General features: G+C 40.3%; 1 protein-coding gene across 1 annotated transcript in view; it reads left to right on the top strand.

The window, feature by feature from the left end:
• Positions 1–22,528, top strand: part of snap25a (synaptosome associated protein 25a) — a 36,501-nt gene extending 13,973 nt beyond the window's left edge. Inside the window, exons 2-8 of the mRNA XM_023430120.2 lie at positions 2,547–2,690; positions 4,462–4,503; positions 8,871–8,919; positions 12,595–12,712; positions 17,521–17,640; positions 19,958–20,102; positions 20,938–22,528. Coding sequence (XP_023285888.1) covers positions 2,619–2,690; positions 4,462–4,503; positions 8,871–8,919; positions 12,595–12,712; positions 17,521–17,640; positions 19,958–20,102; positions 20,938–21,006 — 615 coding nt within the window. The 5' untranslated portion in view covers positions 2,547–2,618 and the 3' untranslated portion in view covers positions 21,007–22,528. The remainder of the gene's footprint in view (positions 1–2,546; positions 2,691–4,461; positions 4,504–8,870; positions 8,920–12,594; positions 12,713–17,520; positions 17,641–19,957; positions 20,103–20,937) is intronic.
• Positions 22,529–27,338: the final 4,810 nt, after the last annotated feature.

Here is a 27,338-nt window from a genome sequence, read left to right as displayed (position 1 = left end):
TTTATGATGCAGCCATCGATCTACGGACGTAAACACGACTGAATCCATCCACAGAGATGAATGATGCAGATGGATCTGTATACCACCCAGGGAGGCTTTAATGATTCAGCCCATAACGTGCTGCCTGATTTTGCCAGTAAAAAAAAAAAAAAACTTCATATGCTGTGTATGTGCCACGATTGTGTGTGGCCAGCAGATGTTGTTGTGAACATCTCTGGACAGACGAGGGAATGAAGCAAACACGGAGGGTACATCGGGACCTCCGAGGCAGAATGTCAACCAGATTGATCGCTCAGTCACCAGGATGAGACACGTCCAGGTGGGCGAAGCCGTCTGTCCCACAAGAAACACAGACTCTCGCCACGTACTCGATCGGTGTTTACCTGACATCTTGCTGTGGACTTGGATTACTTTCCCATGTAATATTTTGCGGTGGTGGTGATTCAGGATAGTGTGACTGTGGTTACATTTTTATTGACATTTTGGGCATTTTTTGTAGCAAGAAACAGTGGTCTTACAAAGATACCTAAAGGTGTGTTGTTCTTTACAAGCAATGTATTGACTGTTCTACCAATAACACTAATCATTACATACAGAAATAGGAGTTGCTCCTCATAAAAGTCCATTAACATAGCTTGGTTTGCGAGTCAAGATGTATATTTTCTCCCTCAAAACTACAAGTTTGACCTTTAAGATTAGAGAAGTAAGCTTAACTAAACAAAGCTTGTAGCATTACGCAATACTGAGGAAATCAGTCTGCTACCTGTTTTTTCTTCTCCTGCAATACAATGTTTTTTCTCACTCTCACTCTTGTACTGCAGAGGCCGGAGATCCAACAACCCTTAAGAGGGTTCTGACAAAGTCAAGATGCCTTCACACCCGCCACTGCTAAATGAACTTGGGGGAGGCAGAAACAAGCTGTAAACACAACACTGACATGTTGTCACTTTATAAAGTTAAATAAGGGAAACAGTTTACATTTACTCATTCTGTACAGCAGATACAGAGCAACAGGGAAATATCTGACTCTTTGTAGCAGCTAAACGTGTGAACAAGATGGTTTCTAACTTTGTCTGTCTGCTTTTTTGTGGTAGATTTGGTGGTAGACGAGTAGACTTGGATGATAATTTAAGACCCTCCAGAACAATGGACCAAAAGAGTTTAAAAACTTTGCAAAGCTGCAGTTTGGTGTTGACTCACAGTGGGATCGGCGCTACTTGTGGCCCGGTCATATTTTAGTCATTTGATTCAGTGATGATATCAAAAATATCTCTTAAGGAAGCTTTATTTAGATGCACATAGTTTTTTTTTTATCTCCCTGAAGTTATGCATAAAACATATGTTGCTTCTTCTTTTCAACCCAGTAGCTCAGTAGTCATTCATCTTTATTTCCCCCTGGCTACTAAAGGTCATTACCATAACAGGATTGCCTCTTAGCTAGAAAACTGTGGAAAGGAATTATATTTGATTCTTTATGAGGTTTTAATAATTTCTCAAGCTAAACTTGGAAGCTAGTTTGTGAGGATGTCTTGTAGACATATCCGCTGATAATCTCAAACTCATCTGACACATGACAAATTGTTTCAAGATCATCTTCAGAGTTGGCTCCCAGTAATCCTACATCTGGAGATGCCCCCGCTGTTTGTGTGGTGATACTAGCGTCTCATGACCCACAGAGGGTAGGAAAGGATCACAGCTACAGGGCTAAAGGCTGTTTATGTCTCTCTGTGGCTAATCCTCCGAAATCCCAGCCAACCCTGTGTCTGAGACCGGCATTCCTCCGCAAACATCAGTCGCCTTTTTCCTTCCCATTCATTCCCCAACAAACACACACTGCTGCTGCAAGAGCTTCTTAATCCTCCATTATACCGCCCGCAACAGCAAACAGAGACCTGGGAGACAGCAGCTCCCAAATGGCTACCCCCCTTGGTTTTATTTGTTTTATTGTATGACTTTTATAAATATGATCCAATTTCATTTCGGCCCTTTTGTTACATGCCACGCTTTTTGTGTTCTCTCATTTTGCAGAATACGTTTCACATTTTGTACCTTTGGGCTTTTAGCTTCTGTTGTTATCCAGAGCGACTTGATGCCAGCGAACCACTTTGCTCAAGGGCATCATGACAGGACAAATGCCCATTGACGGGTGATGTATAGCCTACAAATATAAACAGGAATGAATTGCTTTTGAATTAGTCTGAGTTTGTCTTGAATAAGTCATAACGCAATTAGCAACCCTAAGTAAGCCTTTGTGGCTAAGCCTTTAAATTTTCGGTCAATATTGGGCCGTCTCAGCCTCCAGTCAAATGATGCTTATGGTGATTCTGTCTAATCCCTCATTTACCAGTACCAACTGTTCAGAGAGCTGGCAGGGGTTCAGAGAGAGGAGCATGCATGTATGATGTTGTAGATGTTTGTTCTTTGATAAAACAACAGTCGCACATCAAATTATCCAAGTTGTCCCAAAGCTTGGAGACGGTTTGTGCCTCAGTGGATCCATCTATCCATCCTAACAGTGTTTCCTTATGTTTTTGTCTCTCTTCCAGCCCTCCCCGGATTCCCACTAGGATCTTCTCTTCCTTTTTGGAGACCTTCTCCACCCCCCACATCCAGCAGCCATGGCAGATGACGCGGACATGCGCAATGAGTTGTCAGACATGCAGCAACGTGCTGACCAGCTTGCCGATGAGGTGAGAACAGCAAAGCTCGCTGCATCACATTGGTTTGACTTATGATGGTGCACAGACACGAAGGCATACTGACTCACAGAGACCTGACCTGAGTACAGTCAGACATAATCTAAGAAGTTGGATGAAGAATATATAGGGTAAAACTATTTTTTATTTAAGAAAATACAAGCCTCAGTGCATTCTTATAATATGAAGGATGTTTTTTTACCATAACCTCAAAATGAAACAGTTGCAGAGGAGGTGCTTAAATCCTCTAACGCATAATAATAGAAATTATACAGCACCATGTTATTGTCTGCCTTCGGCTCTGGCTGTTTGCTTGTGTGCGTGTGCGTGTGCAGGTGACTTTACAGAACGTTGCATGGTACCATCTTGAGTGTGTGTTTGTATGTATATCTGATTTGTGTGTGAGACACAAATGTGTGTGAATGTACAAATCTGATTGTGCGAGTGCCTCCGTTTTCATGTGTAGGAATGTGCCACAGACTTTGTGTGTGTGTGTGTGTGTGTGTGTGTGTGTGTGTGTGTGTGTGTGTGCGCGCAGATCAGCCCACACCCCTCCAGCTTCACATATGACTCACACTGGCACAGCTGAGCAGAATATTAAACACTCACGCACACATGCATGAACGCAGGGCATGCACAAAATGGCGGTGTCAGAATAACAGTTTTCGTCTCTGTTGCATTGACTTACATGAGCTCTCAGATCCACAAAGAGGACAACAGCTCATGTAATACCCATGTCAGATCAAAGAATATGAGGACAAGCTCTAACTGAGCAGTGCGACTTTTTTTTTGGAGGCCTGACCTCAGATGAAAATAAGAAAAACAAGCAAAAAGGAAAGATGAAAGAATGATGGGAAGAGATAAGATGAAAATGAAGAAGAAGAACAGAAAGAAGAATGGCTACATCAAAAATGGCCGCTCAATCTAAGGCTGAGCCCCATTTGATTCCTTACCCAACCCCCACTGCTCCGGGAGAGCGCCCGTGCTCGCAGCGAGCACAGCGAGGCGAAGCTGTGTCATTGTAAGAAGGACGAGATATCACAGAGCGCCATCCCTGCCGAGCGGCTCCAGCCAGCGAGCTGAGCTCTGCAGCCTCACGCTTGTTAGAGAGGGAATTGAAACCTGCAGCTACATATCTATCACCACACAGGCTAATAATAGACATCCAGCAGTCAGGGATGAAGGGATAGAGAGGAGGAATCAAACAATGCTTTTTTTTTAAAAGAGTGTAGTTATTTTTATTGGCAGAGCCGATGTTTTCCCGAGTAAATCACTGGTGGGTTACTCGAGCTCAAACGTGCCTTAAAGCACTTCAAATTTAGTTAGCAGTAATTCTTCAATTGATTCCTAATGAGAAAATAAACTCCTTAGAAATCATCACTGTTGCTGCTACTTTTGAATTTCCCTTCACAAGGTGGGACATATATTCTACAGTCAAAGTGCAGACAGTCTCTGTGAGGTCACGTTGAGTTCATGTTGATAAACGTCAGATATTGATCCTTCTCGTGTCCTGCTGATTGTTCAAATTGACTCCACTTTGTTGTGATACATGCTCGCTTATGCTCAATTCAATGAGAGCACACACACACACACACACACACACACACACACACACACACACACACACACACGATTGTGTAGGCTTATTCGCATTATTTGCTATCCGCTGTAGATGTAACACTACTCATAAAAACCCTCCTTTTTGTAGCTGTGTGAATGTGTCCTGTGATCTCAAAAACTAATCATGTCTTTTATTTGTCCACAGTCACTTGAGAGCACTCGTCGTATGCTACAGCTGGTGGAAGAGGTAAGAAAAACCCATAACACTTTGAATCATGGCTCTGCGTTGTTTCTCATCACAGTAATGAAACCTAGGACGAAGTATGACAGCAAGAATAGGAAATGAGTGCAGTGACACTGGAAGTCGTCATCTCTGATATACTTTGGGCAAAGTTCTGCTGCACAGGACAAACTGATACGCCGTTTATTCTGTCAGAAGAAAGAAATGAATCCATTGAGTCCAGGGTACAATCAGGGAATTATCTTTTAAAAAGGAAAAACTGCAGCAGCCTGTTCAATTCTTACAGTTGTAGGAGTTTAAAAATTACAGTTAAGAGGCTATTGAATTGTGTTGCTTTTGGTAATTTGGTAAAGGAGGAGTGAGTCCAACACTGAATTAGTGTAGTTAGAACCAATGTTCACATTCATTTCGTGCACAGCTGGTATTTCGAGTGCTTGATTCAGAAATACTTACGTTTACAGATGGGAGCATTTACAATTTACAAATTACAATGAATTATTTAGTCCTGCTTTAATTGAGGGATGGAGGCTGCATTAATAAGACAGTTTTACACAATGTCCACATTATTCCCTGTTTTCAACTAAAGAATGCTGCAGTTCACAATAACTGCTTGATAGAGAAGTTCAGTATGTAACAACACACATGAAGCGTACTAGAGGAGGACAGTACTGTAGGTTGTCTTACAGGACCGGAGCGGACTGGTACAGTGAGGACAATAAGAATCTCATTGTTATCTTCAGATGCATGGGTGCACTGTGGTAAATCTGTAACAAGTAGTCAAATAATGTAACTCGACTGGTGGAAAAAAGTAATGGGACTTTATTTCTTCTTACAACAGGGCTAAACAAACTGAAAATTAAAACACTGCTGCCATTTTTGTATCTCAAATGAATCTAATAATGACAACATTAGAAATATTTCAGGAGATACACTTTTGCTATCTTGAGCTTGGTGGGAGACTGATTCCCCTGTCAAGTTAAGCTGGAGCCAGGAAACCATTAGCTTAGCACAAAGACTGGAAGCAGGGGGAAACAACTCACCTTCTCTGTCCAGATGTTTCAAAAGAAATCCACCTACTAGCGTATTTTAAAGCTCAGTAATAAACACCATTATTCCTCATTTATTTAATCTGTACAAAACCCAAAGTGTAAAAAACGTTTTTGGTTGTTTAGGAGTTAAGTACCAGAGTATTTCTTGGCTGGGCACAGTTTCCAGTTAGCTGTTTCCCCCTGCTTCATCTTTAGATAAGGTAACTGTCTCCTGACTCTAGCGTCATATATAATGGAAAGACATCGTAAGTCATATCAACCTTTTTCAGTAATAAAGAAAACAAACATATTTCCAAGAATGTCAAACTATTTCATGAACATTGTTATTATTAAAAGAAAAAAATGTAGAATCTGACTCAATCGATCTCAATCTATCTCAATCCACAACAGCATTTTCAAGACAGGAAAAGCTTTTGGTCCAGGTGATGAGGTGCCGGCCACTTTATTGATTTCTGACACCACTGAATCTAAAGTCAAGAGTTGGCTTCAACATGCGCTGTATTGTTCTGTTCTAAGTGCCTGAATCCATTAGTCCTGTCAGGCTGGACAGAGGGAAGCATGAGTCAACTGAGTGATGGCGTGAATAACACGTTATAGGAAAGGAACTAACGTCAGAGAGAGCGCATACACACACACATTTTTATTTGCTCATGTAACATTCATGCCAATAAATGATACTGTAATAAACTGAGGGTGAAAGATGAGGAGAAAGAGAAACGGAAAGGATGAGAGCAACACGCCAGCGAGCAGACGGGGGGAAGGAGGGAATAAAAGGGAGAGTGAAGGACAGAGGGAGAGAAAAGGCATGGACAGCTGGGGGGCGGGGTTGTCTGACAAGCTCTCGGCCCACATCTCAAGGTCATATTGATCATCAGTTGACATATCACACCGTGCAGCTCCAGCCCTACTACTGTACTGCGGGTGTGGAGGTACTGAAGGAGGGAGACAGGAAGAGAGAGAGGAGAAAGTTTACAGCTCCTTCGGTTCAATAGTCGGTCAGAGAATTAGAGGAAGGGACAAAACGAGAGAAAAGAGCCTGAGGGGGCTGAAAGATATGCAGAGTGAATACAATCATTATTTAAAAAAAAATCCTAGTGGAGACAGCAATAGCTCTCCACTACTAAAAACATCACTGGGTGAGAAAATGGAGGAAATGAGGAAGACAGTCATCAGTTTAGTGATTACATAAACATCATTCTTCCTGCTTTGATGAAAATTAACGCAGGAGGAACTTCATTAACAAATTGCTTTTCCATTACCACACAAATAGCTAATGTGAAGCTGGAACTCACTACTCTGTAGATAACATGCCGTTGCATTCATGACACTTAAGAGATGTGTGGCAGTATGATAGCAATCTCAACATAGCAACAATATTAGTTATTTTTTCAGTATTTTTGAGTGAAAATTTGTTCTTATTTGTCTAAATTTGCCCCTCTGCAGTGTATAAAATGTATAAATCTGTAACTGGGTTTGAAGCGACAAGCTCCACTGAACCATCTTCGGTCCTTGTACGGGATCATGTGTGATTCCGGTTTCCCGAGGGACACATTTCGACTTCTTTGGAATTTCTCTCGGACGGAGACTTGCTGGATTACAGAATAATTGCTCCCCTCTCGCCTCTCGAACATCAATGTGTAGCTTTCCTCCCAAACTGCTGAGAAGGCAGGGGGGATGTGTGTGTAATGGCGTGTAAGTGCGCGCCTGCACACTGACACAACTTAATCTTATTTATGCCTATCAAGCCGAGCCAGGTGCCAAATCTTAGTGCAGCATTACTGAGAAGCACAGAGGAGGAAGAGTTTTGTATGAGCAGGTGCAGCTATCTTCCTCCTCTTCCTAAAGCTGTTTCTACCTGCATCAAAACCTGTAGCCTACCCAGCCCATCAGTGACTAATAACTTTACTGTTGAATGCTCATGTATCAGTCAGGGAGGATTTCAAATGAAACTCTTATAGCTAAAGGAAAACAGAAAACCAACATTTTGAATTTGAAGGATCGTGGAAGGATTGTGGTGGTCTCACTTACAGTTTACAAGCAGCACTAATGCAAGGTCCAAAGGTCTAACAGTTGCTGACTCTTAGTCAGAAGGGGTGTTGGGATCCCATGTTATTAATTGCTTCATTTGTAGAAGGAAATTCAGTGACAGGGCTCTCATTTTAATGAGATCTCCCCTTTGCTGTTAGCATTATTATTGTTAATCTCCTGGGAGCTATTTCCATGTTTCCTGGTTGGGTGTAATAGCCAAATGACCTTTGCTCTTTCTAATCAATAAGGAGGCTACATGCTGATGTTGGGGGAGCAAAATATACTAAATTTGTTCCTTCAGAAGGACGGGAACATCAACAAAGGAATCCCAGGGTATCAAAGTGTTAAAATTAGATGCTGTTTAGCTTTTCTGGGAACATGGTAAAGTATTGACATCATAAGTATTTTACATTTTCGGAGAACCTGTGTGTTATTCTCTACCTTCACTATGATTTTAAGGTGTGTGCTGTGGATATAATTCAACATTTTGAGGAGTAGTTTGCTTTCTTGCCCAGAGTTAGCTAAGAAAAATTATACCACTCTCATGTCTGTACACTAAATACAAAGCTAGAACCTGAGGAGGTTCGATTTGCATAAAGTCAAGAAGCAAGCTAGCCTGCCTCTCTCCAAAGGTTAAAATGATATCCTACCATGACCTCTAAGGCAACCCAATTAACATATTTTAGTTAAATACTCACAACAACTAAAATATAAAAACAACAAATTGTGGTTGGGCTCTTGACTAGCTTTAGCCAAGCTAGCTGTTTCTCCAAGCTAACCACCTGCTAGCTCTAGCCTCTTATCTTCTTATTTAGGGTACAGACATAAGAGTGGCATCAATCTTCTCATCTAACTCTCAGCAAGAAAGAAAATAAGCATTAAAAAGTATCAAAATATTCCTTTATTCGTGTCACGTGTGTAGCTCTTTAGTTGTGAAAGAGCTATATGGCTTCCTTAGTCTTTAGCCTTGTCACCACTGTTAATTTAAAGGCGAGCAGAGGAAGCCTCGGCTGTCCTCCCTCTGCCAGCTACACATTTAATTGTCTTCAGTCCCTGTGTTTTATTGCATTAGAAGAATTTAATATCAAAGAATATAAAATGGAAAGAAAGAGCGGGGAAGAAGAGGCTACTGACGCTGGTGAAAAGTGATAAAGGAGAAAGTGGAAATTACTTATGACACATATGATTCAGTAACCACTGTTTCCCTAAGCTGTTATGGCCTGATTACTGACCTCTATTTCATTTTGTCTTTCCCCTCTCCCTTTCCCCTCCCTACTGCCTGTCCTTGGGGAGTAGAGCAAAGATGCCGGTATCAGGACTTTGGTTATGTTGGACGAGCAGGGAGGTAAGTCTGCAAGAGTTTAGTTACAACACGCAGCTATTAATAAAGTTATTCACATTCAACAAAGCTGCTATAATGATTGTGCATTAGATAATTATTATATTCACATGCCAGCAGCACCACAGGTGACAATATTATTTGAAGATAATGTTGCTGTTAAGTTTATAGTATCGAAACACTTGTGAATGGATGAATTGTTTCATATGCAGTTGCTTGTTTTCATTTTAATGCATTTCCAAACTAATTCATTTTTTTCCAGCTTTTTTTTCTTAAGTAATAATTTCTGATTGGGGTTTTGATTTGACACATGGTTTATTTTGATTGATACAGTACCAGTTTAACTTTGGGGTAATTTTTCTTTCTTTCAGCTTCCTTTAACCTTTTTTTCCTTCAGCTAACATGTTTCTTTTTGATTTGCCTAACTGCGTTTGATTTGCCAGCAGCTTGTTTTTTTTCTTCATTAGCTAACAAAGACAGCGAAAGGAGCTCTTGAAAGTGCCAAAACATTAACAGATCCAGTGAAGAATATTAATGCCATCCACTGCAGTGCCAAAACCCTACAGCTCAACATCAGGATAAATTATTTCCCTCTCCATAATCAGGTTGGGTTAACGTGTTTGTGCCTGTGGCAGCCAGTGGCAGGGTGACTTCAAGGCTGTTCTTAGATCTGTTTGTGCTTCCCCAAAATCACTGAGGAAAATTGATAGGATGTTAAAATTATTAACTTGCAGCCATGTTGGTGTCGCAGATTTAGTAACCTTGAATTCAGTGCCAACAGATTTTACATTTTACCACATCATTTACAGCGAATGAGCCCTAATACCAGTGGCAGCAAGAATAACACCTGCCCATGAATATGCCCCATTATATGGCACAGGTCCCTTATTATTTATTACAATTTGGCTTACCTGTCTTTACTCCTTTGCTTCTAAATACTACTGGAGCTGTAAATGTCCTAGCAGGCCAGAGAACAGCTGATCAGACCCTGCCACCCTGCTGACAATCCAAAGCTGTAAAAATATAAAAGATGGATCAGAAAAACGATCGATTTAGCTGGTAAAGACAAAATACTCACTTTCTCTGTCAGCTCATATACTGCTTTGTACAATCCCTGATTACATGCAGTTTGTTAAAGAACAAGCCCAGTTTAAAGTCAGTGGTTAGAAGTGTTTAACATCAGCTAGTTGAAATTGGTACTATGAAAGTAGGAATGAAAAGGTACTTCACTTCAAGCTTCACTTGGCTCTGGGGGAGACATGGGCCCTCAACTCTCCCATTGGCCGGGGGGCATGTAAACTCACCAATCCTGTCAGCGGGAGCCTTATTTGTACCGTTGTGGTTGTTCACTCAGGGGGATGAAAGCTCTATCCCTCCTCTGACTATCCATTTATTCCCTCATCCGTAGTCTGTCCTCAGCACTATTCTGCGCCCACAGGGTCACTCCTCAAAAACCAATTGCAACGGCTGACTAGACACACAGGAGGCTGTGAGCCTGAGCTGACCTCTGACCCCGTGTTATTGACTTTTGTGTAGGCAAAGCTGTGGAGCACTTGACATTGGAGACAGTTATTAAAGGATGTAGAGGTTTGCTTTAGGTGAAATAAAATCTAAACTTTTAGTGACCATATTCTAATCAGTCTTTAATGAGTGCAGCATGTTCAATGCCGTTACCCCACTTCACGCTAGTAACACTGACTCAACATGGATCCTCTCTCAATTGAATATATTTACATAAATGCATGGCAACCAGGGATTTTACAAATCTGAAAAAGTCAATGAACTAGTTTCTCAGTCCGCTCCATATTTAACTGTGCCTCACCCTTTCACACTCTGCCTGCACCGTATTTCCTTTAATCAGGATAGAAATCCTTTGTGCCGTGGAACAGTCACCAACCCACCATCCACCACATCAGCATGACAAAGGCCTGACGCTCATAAACCAGAATACAGTCATATTTTAGATCCTTTGAGTTACCTTGACGATGTACAAAACCAGACAAAGCAACACAGGCAGGTTTTAGCTAAACAAGTCAGTTCCTCCAGTCTCTCCAACGTGGCAGCAAAATTTGACAATCAAGAATAGAAGCAGCTTCTTAAAGGGTCCCCTACTTAAAGAGAGTATACGACACCACGCGCATGCCTTGATCCACAGCCCTTAAGGCCTTGTCACCACTCAGATCTATTCCAGTAACTGTTATGGTTCATGTAGTAGCTTCGGGGGCTCAGTCAGACCAGAGCAGATGTTATATTACACGGCAATGTAAAGCTGCTCATATGTTGTCACTTGTTGGCATTGTTTCAACCAAAGCTATCATTATTTTGCCTTAAATTAGTTCAATATCTGAATAGCAAAAAGGAATTGGTTTAACTCAGCGTCCTAATTCTTACAACTAGAGTCACTAGTCACTAAAGTAAATAGCTCTCAAAGGAGATTTCTTTGCTTTAGTCTGATGAAATTTAAAAATATTTGCTCTGATACAGTTGCAAGGATCTGAACTGCACTTTGACACTTAGCATGTGTTACGAGGAATAGTTTGGCATACTAAGGAAATCATGTTAATTAACTTTGCTTGCCAAGAATTAGATGAGAAGATGGATACCACTCTCATCTCTGTATCCTAAATATGAAGCTAGAGCCACGAGGCAATTTGCCAAGCTTAGCATAAAGGCAGTAAATAGGGGGAAACAGCTGTCTTCGGTCTGTCCAGAGTTAACAAAACAAAAACTCCCTACTAGCAAATCTAATAATTTATTATTTAATCCATGAAGAAATCAAAATATAAGAACAACAAGTAGTTTCCTTCTACTTCCTCTGGAAAGCAGATTTGTTTATGCTAAGCTAAGCTAGCTGTCAGTTGCCTCTTGCTTCATATTTAGCACACAGAAATGTGAGTGATATTGATATTAACATCTAACTCTGTAGCTATGAAACAAGTGAGCATCTTTCCCAAAATGTCAGACTGTTCCTCAACATGAATGTTGAAAGATTTCTTTCAACTGAACTGAATTACACTGACAAACTATATTTACTGGCATTATTTGGTTTGCTGTGTTTTTTATATCATTTTCTGGCCCAAAAACTCAGTTCGTGCAGATGATTGTGTTTTATCCCACCAAATCTAGCACTCAGTAGAAACTTAGTTCAATCTGAATATCTTGCCCTGACACACACATGCACACACACAAACACACACACACACACACACACACACACACACACACACCCCAGGGTACGCACACGACTCAGTTACTGCTCATCATAACTCATATTTCTGTCAATCAGTCAATGAAATTCATTCCACTACTGTCATCCCTTTGTCCTGACCAGAGCAACTCGATCGTGTTGAAGATGGCATGAACCATATCAACCAAGACATGAAGGAAGCCGAGAAAAATTTAAAAGATTTAGGGAAATGCTGTGGGCTTTTCATATGTCCATGTAACAAGTAGGTACTGACAATGTGCCCCAAAGGTTCTTTACATATGTGGTGGCGTCCAGTTTTTCCTCTTTTTTTTTTTCTTTTTTTTTTTTTACTTTCTTTTGTCACAGTGAGTGTCTGAAGTTGTTGTCTTCTCTCCTTTGTCCTCTCTTTATCTCTCACTTCCTCTCCTCTTCCTCCCTCTCTCTCTCTTCTCGTGCTTCGTTCTGTGGGGGATAAATGACTTGTGTTTAATCAGAGCAACTGGAGCGCATCGAGGAGGGAATGGACCAAATCAATAAGGACATGAAGGATGCAGAAAAGAATTTGAACGATCTAGGGAAATTCTGTGGTCTTTGCTCCTGTCCATGTAACAAGTAGGTGCTGCTTGCCTGCCTGCCTGCCTGCCATTCAGAAATAAGAGTAAATATCTAAGAAATTAATAAAATAGCCGAGGTAGAAGTGACATCACGATGGCCATCAGCCAATAGTCCGCTCTGAATAAACACTGACTCCGCCCCTTTCACAGCTATATGAGGTGAACACAGGAGGATATGATGTACTTTGACATACTTTCTCGCACACACACTCTCTCTCACACACACACACACACACACACACACACACACACACACATTGTAATTAAAGCCGAACTGAAATTAGTAATCTCTTCACCTTTCTAGTTGCTTTCCCATGGCAGTGGTAACATTTTGCTTGTAGACGCGCTGTTAACTTCATGGTGTGCTGCTAAATTGGGTGTGTGACATAGTCCTGTTCAGTTTACTAACATTGATACAGGACGTTTTCTTTTCTTTTTTCAACTAGTGTTGTTTATTAACTTTTATCGATTACAACATTCCAAGCTAAACTAACTATCTCCCACTCAGGAAGTGGCATAGCATTAGTGGTCTCTCTTTGGGTCCAGATGTGATGATGGTAAATGACCAGACCGTCAAGACTCACAGCAACGAGCAAGTCTCTGCGAGTCACAGAGTAACGTATAGTAGGGAGTGCTCAGTTCACAGATGGCGAACGTCAGCCCTCAAGCTGGTTAACCGCCTGTGCGTCTGATGTAACTGAAGTGATATAACAAACCAATTGTAGTATCTGCCCACACACATATTGCAGCAATCAGATTATCAATACTGTCACTGTCAGTTGTAACCAGAAATTCATGCCCTCTGACACTAATGTAGGGGGCGCTATCAAGACAGAAAAGTAAATCAAAATTGTAAATAAGTACACAAGTCAAAAGGACATATTTACTGATTACTCAGCAGTTTCAGTTCGACTTTAATTCAACTTCAGACAGTGTATGCCGACTCCCACTGTAGATAATTGCGGGCACATGCAGCAGCCTTGGATTCTTACAGAGATTCTCCACTAGACTGGCCTCCAGAGATACAGTACAGTATCCAGTATCCCAGAGTTCATAGCTCCACAACTGGCAAGCAACACATAATCCGTTAGTCTGAGCCATCGCCACCTGATTGGCCACCTGATTGCTTCCAAATTACCTACTGTATCATTGACCATGTAAACACTCTATTCAAACTTATGTCTTTCCTGATGCTGTTGTGCAGTGGAACCAGACATGTGCAAACAGACTGACAAAACCCAAATCCTATACAGCCAATCTCAAAAAGTTCAGTCCTCCACATAAGCTCTCCTCCACTCAGCCAAGGCCATGGTTCATCAATAAGTGCCTCTCTTAACACCCTTCTACCAAGTGCCCTTCTCCAAGTGCCCTATTCTCTAAGCTTCCACTTCTCCAAACACCTTTATAATGGGAGTCATATACATGCAGGTGTAGCCACTGTAGAAGTCCCTCTTCTAACATTTGTACTGATTTCTCCTGAAGAGGATTTTTTTTTTTAGTATTAATGCAAAGTGATGGAACAAGGGGACTTCTACAACTATATCTCTTTAGCTGTTGGCCCTATCCAACTGTAATTCAACTTAGCGTCAACTAAAAGAGCAGGGCTGGGGCTCCCGAAGCATCTTGGCACTCGGATCATTTTATATGTTGACCCAGTCTGGTAATTCAGTGATCTTGGTTCCAAAATGCCTTCGGTCAGCCTGGTCCAGGACTGTTTGACACTTCTCCTCATCTGCATGATCTCTATACCACCACCACAACGCTCTAACATCCAGTAGATCCTCACCTTTTTTCAGGAAACGAGACCTTTTTGTTCCCCTCCCACCCCACCCACTGAACACCCCCTCCCCCCACCTTCATTTTTGAACTACAGAGCGCCAATGACATGGAATGACTGGCGAGCATGACCCTCTGAATGCTCATGCATGCATGACGATGCAACTCATAACAGCAATGCTACACATGAAGATGCTAAGATCATTATAGTGCTGATATTAACAATGAAGATGATGTTGATGATGTTGATGGTGATGATGAACAAATCTTTTTATGTTTTATTTCCCGTGAGAAGTACGAAGCATTGTCTTATTTTGAAAAGGTCTGAGAAGAAGAAAAACATTGTTGACAAAAGAAATTACTGATTCAGATTAAAACAGATATGTCTCCAAAAAATATTTTGTATTTTTTACAGCAAAATTGTCAGTGTTGAAAACTATATTCATATAATTTGGCCTTGTGAGCACTGAAAAACAGTTATTTGTGCCACTTTTAGGATAATCACAGACATAATTTTGTAATTTTATAAGTCAGACCAAATCCAAAATCATAGAGACAATTTGTTGCAGTGGTTTCATGAGAAGCAAACAAAGAAAGAATGGTTTAAAAAAGGAACCAAAGGGAGAATGCTACATGACAACATTGTCAAATGCTAGAAGGAATGCAGTGAACACATCACAAGGAGGCAGAAATGACAGTATGACACATTCAGAGGAAAAGAGAAAAACAGGAGTGATCTGTGTTGTTCCTGGGAGCTGGAAACTGGGTTAGGACACATGCGCAGTGAGATATTTTCGGGGATGTAGCCGTGTTTGTTCTGTAAAATGGGTACATCATGCCACTGAGCGTTCACTGTGTGGTGCCCTTGTCTTTACATGGCTCTGCGTGGTGATCCAGCCCACTGCTGCCTTGTTTTTCCCCCCTCTGGTTCTGCTGCAGTTTCTCTGCGGTGCCACCTCTCCTGCAGAGCGCTGTGCTGAATTAGCCTTCATCCTGCACTGGCTGTTCAAAATTACTGTTCGCTAAGCTCCCTCTCCCGAGGGGAACTTGCTTACATGTAGGTCAGCATATCAGATAGTGGCATGAGAGCCTGCTGGGAAGTTGACTCATACTGAATGCACATACAGATGGATGCTAGAAAGAAAAAATATTTTTTTTACATATTTTTGTTGGTTTTTTTTACCAAGAGAGACTCTTTATTCCTTCGTACATGCTGTTTCTTTAATCCCTTCAGCATGCAGGCTGTCTATCAGAATTAGCTGGCTGTTTTTGGTGCTTAATGCCTTCAGATTCTGGCTGTCTGCATGCGGCTGTGAGTGGATTTTGATTGGTAGATAGCTCAACTTGCAGGTCACTCAGGGAATGAATTGGATAGAATGAGTTCAGTTTTACCACGGGAATTGGCAATAGTCATAGGATCTAATCAGATCATCTCAGTTCAATCACAGTAAAGCTGATTACGGAAGTGCATTATATCCATTCTGAGACTGTGGGGAAGCAAACTGCACAGGAGAACAAACTACATATCAATTGAAAGGAAAAGGGAGAGGACAGGAAAAGAAACAACCATATGTACAATATTATGCAACAAGATAAACAGCACAAAAAAAAGAACAAAGTAGGGAGAGAAAGAAAGGACTCAGACAAGGGTAGCGTGTATGTTCATGTCAGCATGGACAGGGAACTAAGCGAAGCCTTGCCTCAGTCCATTTCTATTAATAAAAGCAGTGTAGGAGGCTGAGCCATCGCCATCCCTGATACAGCTAGGATACATCCACACAGCACTCCAAGGTTATACAAAACCCAGCAACCGACACCGCAACACAGGCAGAAGAAATGTCAGAGTGGTTAAAAGGTGAATGATGTGTGGCTATCCTGCCACCAAAAGTGCCTTAAAAGCTCTAGAGATGAAACAACATCTAAGAAATGAAACCAAGTCTCTAACTGTTACCTTCCTCTCTGTCCCGACTCTGTTGTGCCAAACCAGATGCTGAATCAGACGGTGTGAGATTTAACATTCAGAAAGCCAAGCAGCTCAGCTGTGATTGCTTATCGCGTTAGCACAGCTGTTTTTGTCAGCACGCTTTTCTACTCTTGAAACAGAAGCGGTGTTAGTGTCAAAATCCTTATCACGCTCTTCACTCCACTGCCTCACCGCTACCTGACACCTGAGCTTGCACAGAGCTGAACCTGGAAGAAAAGCAGTGACATTTAAATACACAAATCGGAGGGTGAGGAGTGAGGGGTGTGTGGAGGTGGGGTGGGGGTAACACTAGATGTAGGAATAGTTGAGCATGGTGTTATTCTCTGTTGACTCCCTCCAGTTTCTTGCTTTGTTTTGTTTCCTTTAGTCGTTTCGCAGTTTGTTCTCCACATTAATCGTCGTCCCTTCCAACAATGTGACAGTCCTGTACACTCTGTGTTGTGTGTCTGCCAAAAGCTCGTCTCTTCTCTGTTTTCTGTCACACTGGGACATTTAACTGTGGGAGTCGGGTGGGCTTCATCAATACAACAATACAGAAGTGCCAGTAGGATGGTTAGAAAATTAAAAAAAAAAAAAAAAAAAGGAAAGGATCCTAATTGCATGTCTAGATTATGCAGAACACGCAGATATGACTTAGCATACAAGGCTTGCCTGATTCTGAACAGTATGTTATACACAAGATATAACATCACACACATTACTATTTTGTAACAACAGAATGAGCCTGTATCAAACCCAAACTACCAACCAGTCCATGCCTGCTATGCTTTGCTTGACTTAATCTAGTCCCCACCATATATTTATGTGCTGAGTGCATGAAACCAAATAACCTTTGTGTCAGCTGATCACGCTACATACTGATATTTATATATTTATATATATATATATACGGTATATATGCTGGTGCAGTACCTCAAATCCAAGGCTCTCTTTGTAGATTTGACTAATGGGAAGCCAGCCTGGTTGAGGTAAAAGATACATCATACTGTCAAACTGTTGAGTAACTGTCCCTCCTCATCCTCGTTCCCGTCGCTTCCGGTGGCCAGGATGAAGAGCGGAGCCAGCAAGGCCTGGGGGAACAACCAGGATGGGGTTGTGGCCAGCCAGCCTGCCCGCGTGGTGGACGAGCGTGAACAGATGGCCATCAGTGGAGGCTTCATCCGCAGGTAAGAGAGGATTTAGGTTTCTGCATCAAAGCGCCAAAAGCTTAAAATGGATATACAAGGATGGATATAAAATGTAAATGCAATAAAAGCCCAAATAAAAGCGCTACTCATCATTTTTACACTTACACAAACAAACAAGATACAACATTTTAGCAGGAGGTGCTAGTTGGGAGTTTTTTTTACCTTCAGAAAGCCAGTTCAAGCTGTGTCCCCAGTCCTCTAGCTAAACTAAGCTAAGCTAACAGTCTCATGGCTCCAGCTACATATTTACCGTACAGACATAACAATGGTATCAAACTTCAGCAAGAGAGTAAATATGTATTTTTCCAAAAATATCAAACTGTTATTTTAAAAGATGAAGCTTTTTGTTCTTTAGTGTAAAAATAAAAAGACAAAATCATCAATCTGAGTTTTGAACGTCAAGATGGATCCTCAAGTGTGAGAAATCCAGCTGCCTCACAAGGTTAATTGTTCTACCTATCTTATCTATATGGGAAGTCTGTATGTGGATCTTTAAGTTATAGTTAGCAAACTGAAGTTATTTACACGATGTAACACACAGTGCAGCAGTGGTGTTTACCAGGCTATAATAGTATATAATAGGTCACCACCATAGACAGTGTATGTGCATATTTCACTACATGTATAACTACCGTAATCATTAGGGACAAAGGAAAATGATAGATGAAGCTTCACATTTAAATTTGTATGTTTTCCCTCAAACGCTGCTTGTAGTGTCAGAAAAGGGAAAGATGCAGAGATGCAACAGATGCAGCTCTGTTTGATCAGACTCTGGTCAACAAAACCTTATTGTGACGTTGTGACATGATCACTGTGTATGGTCATTTAATATGGTCATTTTGTATTAATATGATCATGAATGCTGGAGTGGAGTTGTATGGATGTGGACTTAGAGTCATACAGTGTTGTAGCATCTTGAATGAAGGCGGGTTGGAGACATTTGTAATTGTCCTGAATCCTTTTTTTTCAAACTTAAGAGCTGCAACAAGATTAGTGGAGAGAGATAAAGTTATCTCCATTGTAGTAAACCAATCACATTGTCAACAATAAAGCTAACCATCGACATATCACACATACGTACATAAAACTTTGTGATTTACGCACGTGCTGGTTGGTCATGTGACATGACATACCTGCCCCTGAGCCTACACCTTTTACAAAGGCTGAGAAAACAGTACTAAATATCTCCTGATGATGTCATCAGGCTTACCTCTGTTTGGGCTTGAAGACTTTCAAATGTTTAACTTTCAAACTGCGTGTAACTGCAGGTATAACTTTGGTGATGTCACTATTCATCTAGGTAAGAATTTTATAAATAAATTAATGATGTTCCCATCAGCCTCAGCTGTTCTGTACTGTACTAGTTAGCAAATGTTAGCATGCCAGAATGCTAAACTAAGATGGTGAACATGGTAAACATTATACCCACTTCACATCAACCTGTTAGCAATGTTACTGTGAGCATTATAGTACAGCCTTACTGAGCTGCTAGCATAGCCTGGACTCTTGTTCAAACCTGTTTCTTGAAGTGCGGCACTACAGAATGAATGATTCAACAAAACACTACCTACAAACTACAGCTAAGATACTTTTTCCAAAGAAAATAATGGGCGAGTGTTTGACATTAACTAAAAGTCCTGTGGAGGTCAGAACAGCCAGTGCACATATGAAAAGGACACTGGAGAAAGCTGCAGTTAAGTGGAAATGAGGAGAGATGTAGAGGAGGTGAAGAGATTAATTAATTCCTCTCATCTTATTTCTACGTCAGCGTTTCCCCCTCAGGACACTCGTCACTGCGGTGAGAAGTGGATCCGGTGCTAACAGACACAGACTAGAGAAGTGAACATTTCCAACAAGCTGCTTAAACGTTCTGTTCAGTTAACCATCATTTAATATGTCGTGACAAGGTTTTACCAAAATTATAAGTTGATTAATTGACTTGGACCAGTACTTGTATCAGGTGACATTTTTAATGCTCTGGTGTCACACACTGTTTATTTAAAAATAGATTTTAGTGTCAGCATTATAAGCATTAGATAATTAAAGCTGAGCGACTAAAGCATAAAACAGAATATAAACTGCTGTGCAGAGGAATCTCCTCATGTCCAGATGCCTGGTCTGAGGTCAGACTCTGCTCCAGAGACAAAAAAGGATCAGAGGCGACATATGGACGAGAACATCACAGAGGGAGCAGGCAGCGCCTCTCTGAACCCGGTCAACGTGGCAATATGTAGTGTGTGTGACCTGGTGTTCCTGCAGACATAACCTCTTACCTTGAGTGTGTGTGTGTGTTTAGGGTAACAGACGATGCCCGGGAAAATGAGATGGACGAGAACCTGGAGCAAGTGGGCGGCATCATCGGTAACCTGCGCCACATGGCCCTGGACATGGGCAACGAGATCGACACCCAGAACCGCCAGATCGACAGGATCATGGAGAAGGTGCACACACGACGAGATCTAGATTTAACAGCTTTAACTTTTTCATATTCATTGCAGGACATTTTGCATGTAAACATTGCTTTGATCAAGTCTTACTGCATTCTGTTCGGATGAAGGTCATATACCTGAATATTTACCGTTAATTTCCTGATTTCAATTAATTACCTGTAATTACTTACTGCACTGAGATTAGGATCTTTTTTATTGATGCTTTGGTTAAGACATGAAGACAGACGTTTGTAAGCAGCATCTAACCTTGATTCATTCAGGAGAGGCTGACTGATCTTCACACATTCATACAACACACATTTGAATTACCTGTTACCTGAGGACAGATTTCAAAACCACCATTTAGATCCTGCCCTAGTTTCCCTCCACAGTCATATAGAGAGCAGCAGGACAGGCAAATTAAACTGTCCTTTTATCATATTCAACGTTAAGGAAAATCAACAGCATGAAATTTGGAAACAATGCCATTAAAGCAAGGACAAGTGATGGAAACACACATTTAAGTCAGATCTCTTCAACTCACTTTCGAAAATACATTTTGGGAAATGCACGGACCTCCTCTAATTTTAACAGTAATTAGAAATGTGTTCATTCACATTTTTCTTTCTACCCCTGTTATAAGTCACATACCATTTACACACAGTGTATTTGTCTCTATACTGGGATCTTGGCCAGGTCTCTTTTGAAAAGGTTATTCATAATCGGGGCCATCGCCAGACTCTGCAAGGAAGAAAAATAATGTTTTAAATTATTTGTATATTTTAGAATCAGTTCAGTCAAACTAATATTCCTCTCTTCTCTCTTTCCCTCCTTTTCCTCCACCCAGGCGGATTCCAACAAGACCAGGATCGACGAGGCCAACCAGCGCGCCACAAAGATGCTGGGCAGTGGCTAAGCGCCCTCTCCGAAGCGCGATCATCCCGGCGTCCCGCGCCGCACATCGACAGGCGGACATGCTTTCATCATGGTATTGACCTTCTAGGTTTGCACACATGCACATATCACCTCCCCTCCCCATTGTAAATGTTGTTCTGTGTGTCGTCTGTCCAGCTTTTTCAAGATGATTGTCCTCGTAAAAAGATGATTTCTTATACTCCGTATGTCATTCTTTCCAAAGGTTGTATATAGTGCTGACTTGATGGCTCTCTAGCTCACCTGTGAAGTTTTTATTCTCTTTATCAGAATATATATATATATCATATATTATTATATATCATATATAATATATATATATAAAAGTACACTGCTCTGGATGACAAGTATATAATAGGAATGCTATACAAGCTGTTTGTTTTTATTCTTTTTCCTTTTCAGTATCTCAGTATCGTCCTAGTAAAACTGTGTCATTCCATTTAGGCTACTGTCATGCTCCTTATTTTGGTGTTGTCACGACAAAAAGGCAGAAGACTGACGGAAAAACATGAGTAAAGATTTACTAAGTGACGGTGCAGATGTATGGGGATTGCAAAGAGCACTTACAATCAAAAGGCAGTCGTTGGTACATTTTCCTTCATCGCAATCATACTGTTCATACTGAGTTACTGTTTAGACAATGTGCAACTAGACTCTCTGTAGCTGTATTAGACATTGCATTCCAAGTGATGTGAATTGTGCGTTCTCTGCATGACAAATGGTAGATTTTAGTCTTATAAATAAAACTTGTCTGAAAAATATATATAAAAAACAATAACATGGCAGTAGCAAATTGACAAAACGCATGCTCAGTATTAGGACACAGTTGATCGTTCCATACTCCTGCAAGTTTGCAATAGTGCCACTCTTTCTGTCTCGATATATTTACCAACTGTGACCATCTCGTTGTACAATAATGCAAAAGGGATCAAAAAAAGTGAGAAAAAGATGAAAAAAATACGAGGACTTGGGGTTGTATTGCAAAAAAATGACCTGTTTTCTAAATGATTATGCAGTTCAGTGATGAAGATGTTGATAATGTGCTGAAAGAGGAGGACTGGTTGTGTACTGTATCATAGGTTTTGGATGCTCTGAAAAAAAAATAAACGTTTGCAATGTAAAGCAAAGACGCATATTTCTGAGAGACCTTACTTTTATAAGAAGACTGTATCTGTAAGTTTATTCTCCCCGTGTGGTTTGTTATTGGTAAAAATAATAATACTATTGAATAACAATGATAACTATACTCTGAAACAAAAAAATACAAACAAAAGGGTTTTTTTGTTGCTTCTGTACTTTAGAGCTATGCACACCAAATCGCCAAAATGTTGAGTAGTTAGAGTAAGGTGATTAAATACCTAAACCTGAATGACACAATAGGTTAAACTGTGAGATTGATGTCCTCAACGCATGTAATATTAAAGACTCCCTCTCTGTATCCTGTCAGTGTGTGAAGTGGTGGACATTTTGTAGTTAGCTGAATTGATTAAAAGTAATAAACCCTAGTCACACCAGTGTCTGTCTTTATTGCTCCTTTGAGTCGAGAGGATTTTGTCTCCTCCTGTAAAGTCCAGGGTGATATTTGCAGAGAATACCACTCAGTATAGGCATTATTTTACATGTAGATTATCACAGATGTGGCAGACAGTCCACCCAAAGTCCAGGAATGTGACTAAAATCATGATTAATACACTGACAGTTACCAAGATAGAGGGTTTAATATTAATATAGGCTGTGTGGAGCTACACTGGGATCTTCCAAGAAAGAAATGACCGTGATTCATCATCCTTATACCCTGAAATCCAGTCAATAAACATGAGGCCATTTTGAAAATCAGCTGCAAGTACTAGATGATGCTTTAAGGCCCTGAAAACAACATTAATTGAGGAAAAACATCCTTAAGTAAATACACAAATCTCTCAAACTGTTCTAGCTGTAGCACAAAGTTAACCCCACCACTCAGTAAGAAACTGATTGAAAAAGTAGATTTTCTGGGGCCTTTAAGAAGCAACAAAGTTCTTTTTATTAGTTGATAATTTATTCATTTGACTGAAAAATCTGAATTTAATCAATACTGCTGAATCCCTCCTGATACATCAAGAATATATTCCCTTTCACATAGTTTTTTTAAATTATTAATCTAGAATATTTAATATTATATTATTATAGAACATTACATTCTGTTTTCTTCTTGTTATTGCTCTCGCTGATACTTGGGTTATTCAAATTAGGTACAACAAAATGAAATTAAGAACTGTAATGAAGCAGCATTCACACATGCAGGATAAATAATTTAATCATATTTCTTATTTGGGGTATTTTTCCCACTATGTACCTTGTTTCTGGACATATTTGGGTTGGACAAGAAGATCAACACCACGCTCAAAACTGTTTGCAAAATATGCAGCTTCTACTAGCAGCTAGCTAACCTAGCTCAGTAGAGACTGGGAACGGGGAAAAACCATAGCATCAGTCCAAGGGTAACAAAGTTAACCAACCTCCACCTCTTAGCTTCAAATAGATATAAAGACAAATCATCTGTTAAATCTGTACAAAAACCAAAGTGTAAAAAAGTCAAGTTATGTCCTGTTTGCAGTTTATACACTTAGCTAAGCTAAAAGGCAACTAGCTAAAGCCTCACATTTACTGTACATACAGTATATGAGAGTGGCATCAATCTTCTCATCTAACTCTTGACAAGAAAGCAAATAAATAAAGTTGTCAGTTCTTGACGATATCATTAGCACCTCAGTGTAATGTTAGCACTCAGTGTAGAAGAGCTAAGGTGCTGTGGGTGTCTGGATAATGACATAAGAATAGCCTAAATTGATCCTGATGGTGTTGTTGAAAGGTCGTCATGTTTCTAAAATCAATATTGTAGCCTCAATTCCTCTTGGGAGCATGAATGTCCAAAGCAACTATTGCGCATTAATGACTCTAATGTTTCAGGAGACACAGAAAATTAAATGTTTGGTTGTTCCAGAAGAAAGTCTGTACAAAGTCTTCAACAAAATCAATATGTTCTTTCTGTCAGGAGCATAAATGTGTGGAGCAAATTTCATGCCCATGAAGTGAGTATGTTTTGAGACATGTTGGTCAGAGACCAACAAACAAAACACATATGGACATGGACGGACAGAAGGACTGAAGAATGGATGGATGAACAGAGGTAACCATGTAACATCTGCTCAGTGCTGGAGGTTAATATTGTTTCTCTGAATGTAAAAGAAATCATAAACCTTCTCCCTTTCTTTAGTCTTTATTTAGCTTTAGTAGAGAATAAAGGTGCATTTCACCCACAGAGATCACACAGAAAACTTTATTAATAACCACATTTCCTCATGTAAGAGACTATTCACTTACTGCATCTGCAAACAAGGTGCACATTATTTTGTTCATAAATTAATTGATTACTTTGTGTTCAAATTCATGCAAACAAATTAACTTTAACAAGTAATTTCATTTTAATAACATTTTTTTGGAAGTGCTGCTTCATTAAGGAAGTTACAAAACGATTTCACCCACTTGATGTAATTAGTTGAATTTAGTCATTAAGATTGATTAGTTGAGGACTTGTTGATTGAGGCTTTGATAAGGTATAATGGACTTGCAGTAATCAGGTTTTACTTCAGGATAACAGTGAGTGTGCCTTACAGTCTGAAGGCAGGGTGTGAAAGCACTTGGGATGAGAGGGTATTCAGGGATCTGCTCTCCCTTCATCTCTCTGCACAACAGAGATGTTACTAAAGATTAAATAGATTTATATGAGTCAACACTGAAATCTTTCCATCAACACAAATCAGTGCAGTTACAGTGCAGCGTGATGTATGAGTAGTTTCCATCTTGATTTAATAAAAGGAAGAATTAGATGAGAATCAGAGCAGAGATATGTGGTGAATAAGAACTGCCTGCTGCTTCTCCGTGTTTTATTTTGATCTCGGGGACAGTATCAGACCATCTGAGAGGTATGGATGGTTCATAACAGAGCAACAAATCATAAATGTATTTTGGCCCTTTAACCATTCAGTGCTCTATTACCCAGCAGTGGTATTCTAAAGCCTTTGACAAACAGGACGCCAGCGTAAAGACCTGAGAACTGGAAGTGAACTGGTCCTAGCCAGGACTCCTGCAGCAGTTTTCTGATCACTGTCTGATTCTAAAGCGACCTGCACGGACAGCATTACATTAGTCGAGCCTGCTGAAGATAAATGAATGGACATGGAGATTCTTGGTTTGGTTTGTGGTCTTGTCCCGGGGCCATGCAGAAATAAACTCCAGGTCTGTGAGGCTGGAGGCTAACAGCCCCGACAGGATAAGCTGAGGCAGCAGATCAGCCACTTCCTGTTTGTGCATCTCTGATTATTGTGTCGGCAACTTTTGAGTGAACATGAAGTTATATTACTTTTAGTTCTTTATAAAATGTGCAACACCATTTTATCTGGTTAAAGATTAAATTATTTTCTTTGTACCATATATTTTCTTTCAATTTATGATTTCCTGTACATACAAATTCAAAGCTATAGATAGATAGTGTTAAACATCCCTCCACTGGGCTCCACAACCACAAATTCAACTTTAATTTATGTGCCTGTGACCTGATGCAAGAATTGGTCAAATATTATGGCCTTGCTCCCATTTTTGGTGTTCAAAATGACAAATACAGCATTACAGAGGGAAAAACACCAGGTATTGGTGGTATCATCAATCAGTTACAATCCAAATAGGAACCTGTTTTGAAGGGAATTCCAAACATTGAAGCTTTTAGAGACAGTCGGACTTAAAAATCCTAATTATTACAGCGTTTCGAGCCAGTCTGAAAACCTTCCTTTTTAGGCCAAATCCTTTTGTTTCAGATCAAACAGCAGAGTTTTGGCTCAGAGGAGGCCGAGACTTCAGAAAACTCCTGAGCAAAGAAAGTGAAAACAAGTGCTGCAATACTGCTCAATCGCCAAAAGACTCTCTCTCTCTCTCCTTCTCTCTCTCTCCCTCTCTCTCCCTCTCTCTGTCTCTGGTTCATCCATTATTCAGCAGGATAACAAAAATACCCTTGAAGCAGACCAGAGGATAGTACTGGAACATTATGGACCGTTCTGGTTTCTGGAGCGGCTGTAATACATTCTGCCTCATCATCTCATATTGCCTTTGTTTCATTAGTTAGTTTGCTGTTTTCATGAATCCGTCCACCTACTCCTCAGCCTGGAGAGCACAGAAGTGAAATGAGACCAGAGCTTGGCCTGAAAGTGCTGACACATGGGCATGGATACAGGTTGATGCAGCACTCTTGACTGAGAGGTAAAGCACAGTGCATCAGTCTCCACTTTAATAACCAGCAGTGGGGAAACCACAGTTTCATCACTAAGCTGCAGAATCAAACGTCTCTTGGATTTCTTTATGCTGCATACATGTAGTGAAGGAAACTAGAAAACAAAATAAAAGGAAGAAGAGGAACGAATCCTTTTTTTTTTTTTAGGATTTTATGTGTGTTTTATCTATACAAAAATAGAAGGTATTATGCAGCCATTAACACCTGTGCCACCTTGTCTCTCAGATCGAGGGGGAGAGTAGAGGGGAGAGATCACAGAAACACTCCTGCGCTGTCAGCACATTCATACAGACACTAATGAGCACAGCACACTTTATCTCCCCCAAAACCTCTGTCAGCAAACAGCTAACGTTAGAATAATTTGGAATTAAGTTTCTGGCCACCTCACTCACTCTCCTTTGAACTCTGTTTTGGTCCGACTCCAGACAGAAATATCAGGCTCTTTAGCAGCTAAATGCTCCACAACGTCGACGCTAACAGTGTGTGTCTGCTCTTTGGTCCTGTGTGAGCACAGTACAGTGGGTTTCAGACAAGGATGTAGGTTTGCATCCGGACAGTAAGGACATGTCCATACCAATATTTGAGTGAACTTGTTCGCACTATGTTTGGAGTGAAGTCATATTGGATGATGCCTTACTATACTATAACATTTTTATGCCTTAGTACACTATGACTTATGACACATATATGGCCTATAGCATTTATGTCCCTATATCAAGAGTGATGTTACCATATGTCTGACTTATGATAGGATATATATTATTATGATATTTTCACATCCTCTAGATATATGAAGATATACGTTTATAATATCCATGAAATACACACAGTCAAATGCAACTTTATCAAAACAACGTGTTTATTAAACTTATATATAATTTTACATGATTATTTTTAATTATTTCTTATAAAATATAAACATACATGTCTATCTTTTATATTTACATATATAGGCTAATATGAACATATCCTGACCGGCTTTGGGATGGATA

The sequence above is a fragment of the Seriola lalandi genome, unplaced genomic scaffold (genome assembly GCF_002814215.2).
Source record: "Seriola lalandi dorsalis isolate HSWRI2012SDOR001 ecotype SW California unplaced genomic scaffold, Sedor1 jcf7180002054901, whole genome shotgun sequence".
In the NCBI taxonomy this organism is placed as follows: domain Eukaryota; kingdom Metazoa; phylum Chordata; class Actinopteri; order Carangiformes; family Carangidae; genus Seriola; species Seriola lalandi.
The sequence above is the reverse complement of the archived record's forward strand: the minus strand, read 5'-3'. Positions and strand labels throughout refer to the sequence as shown.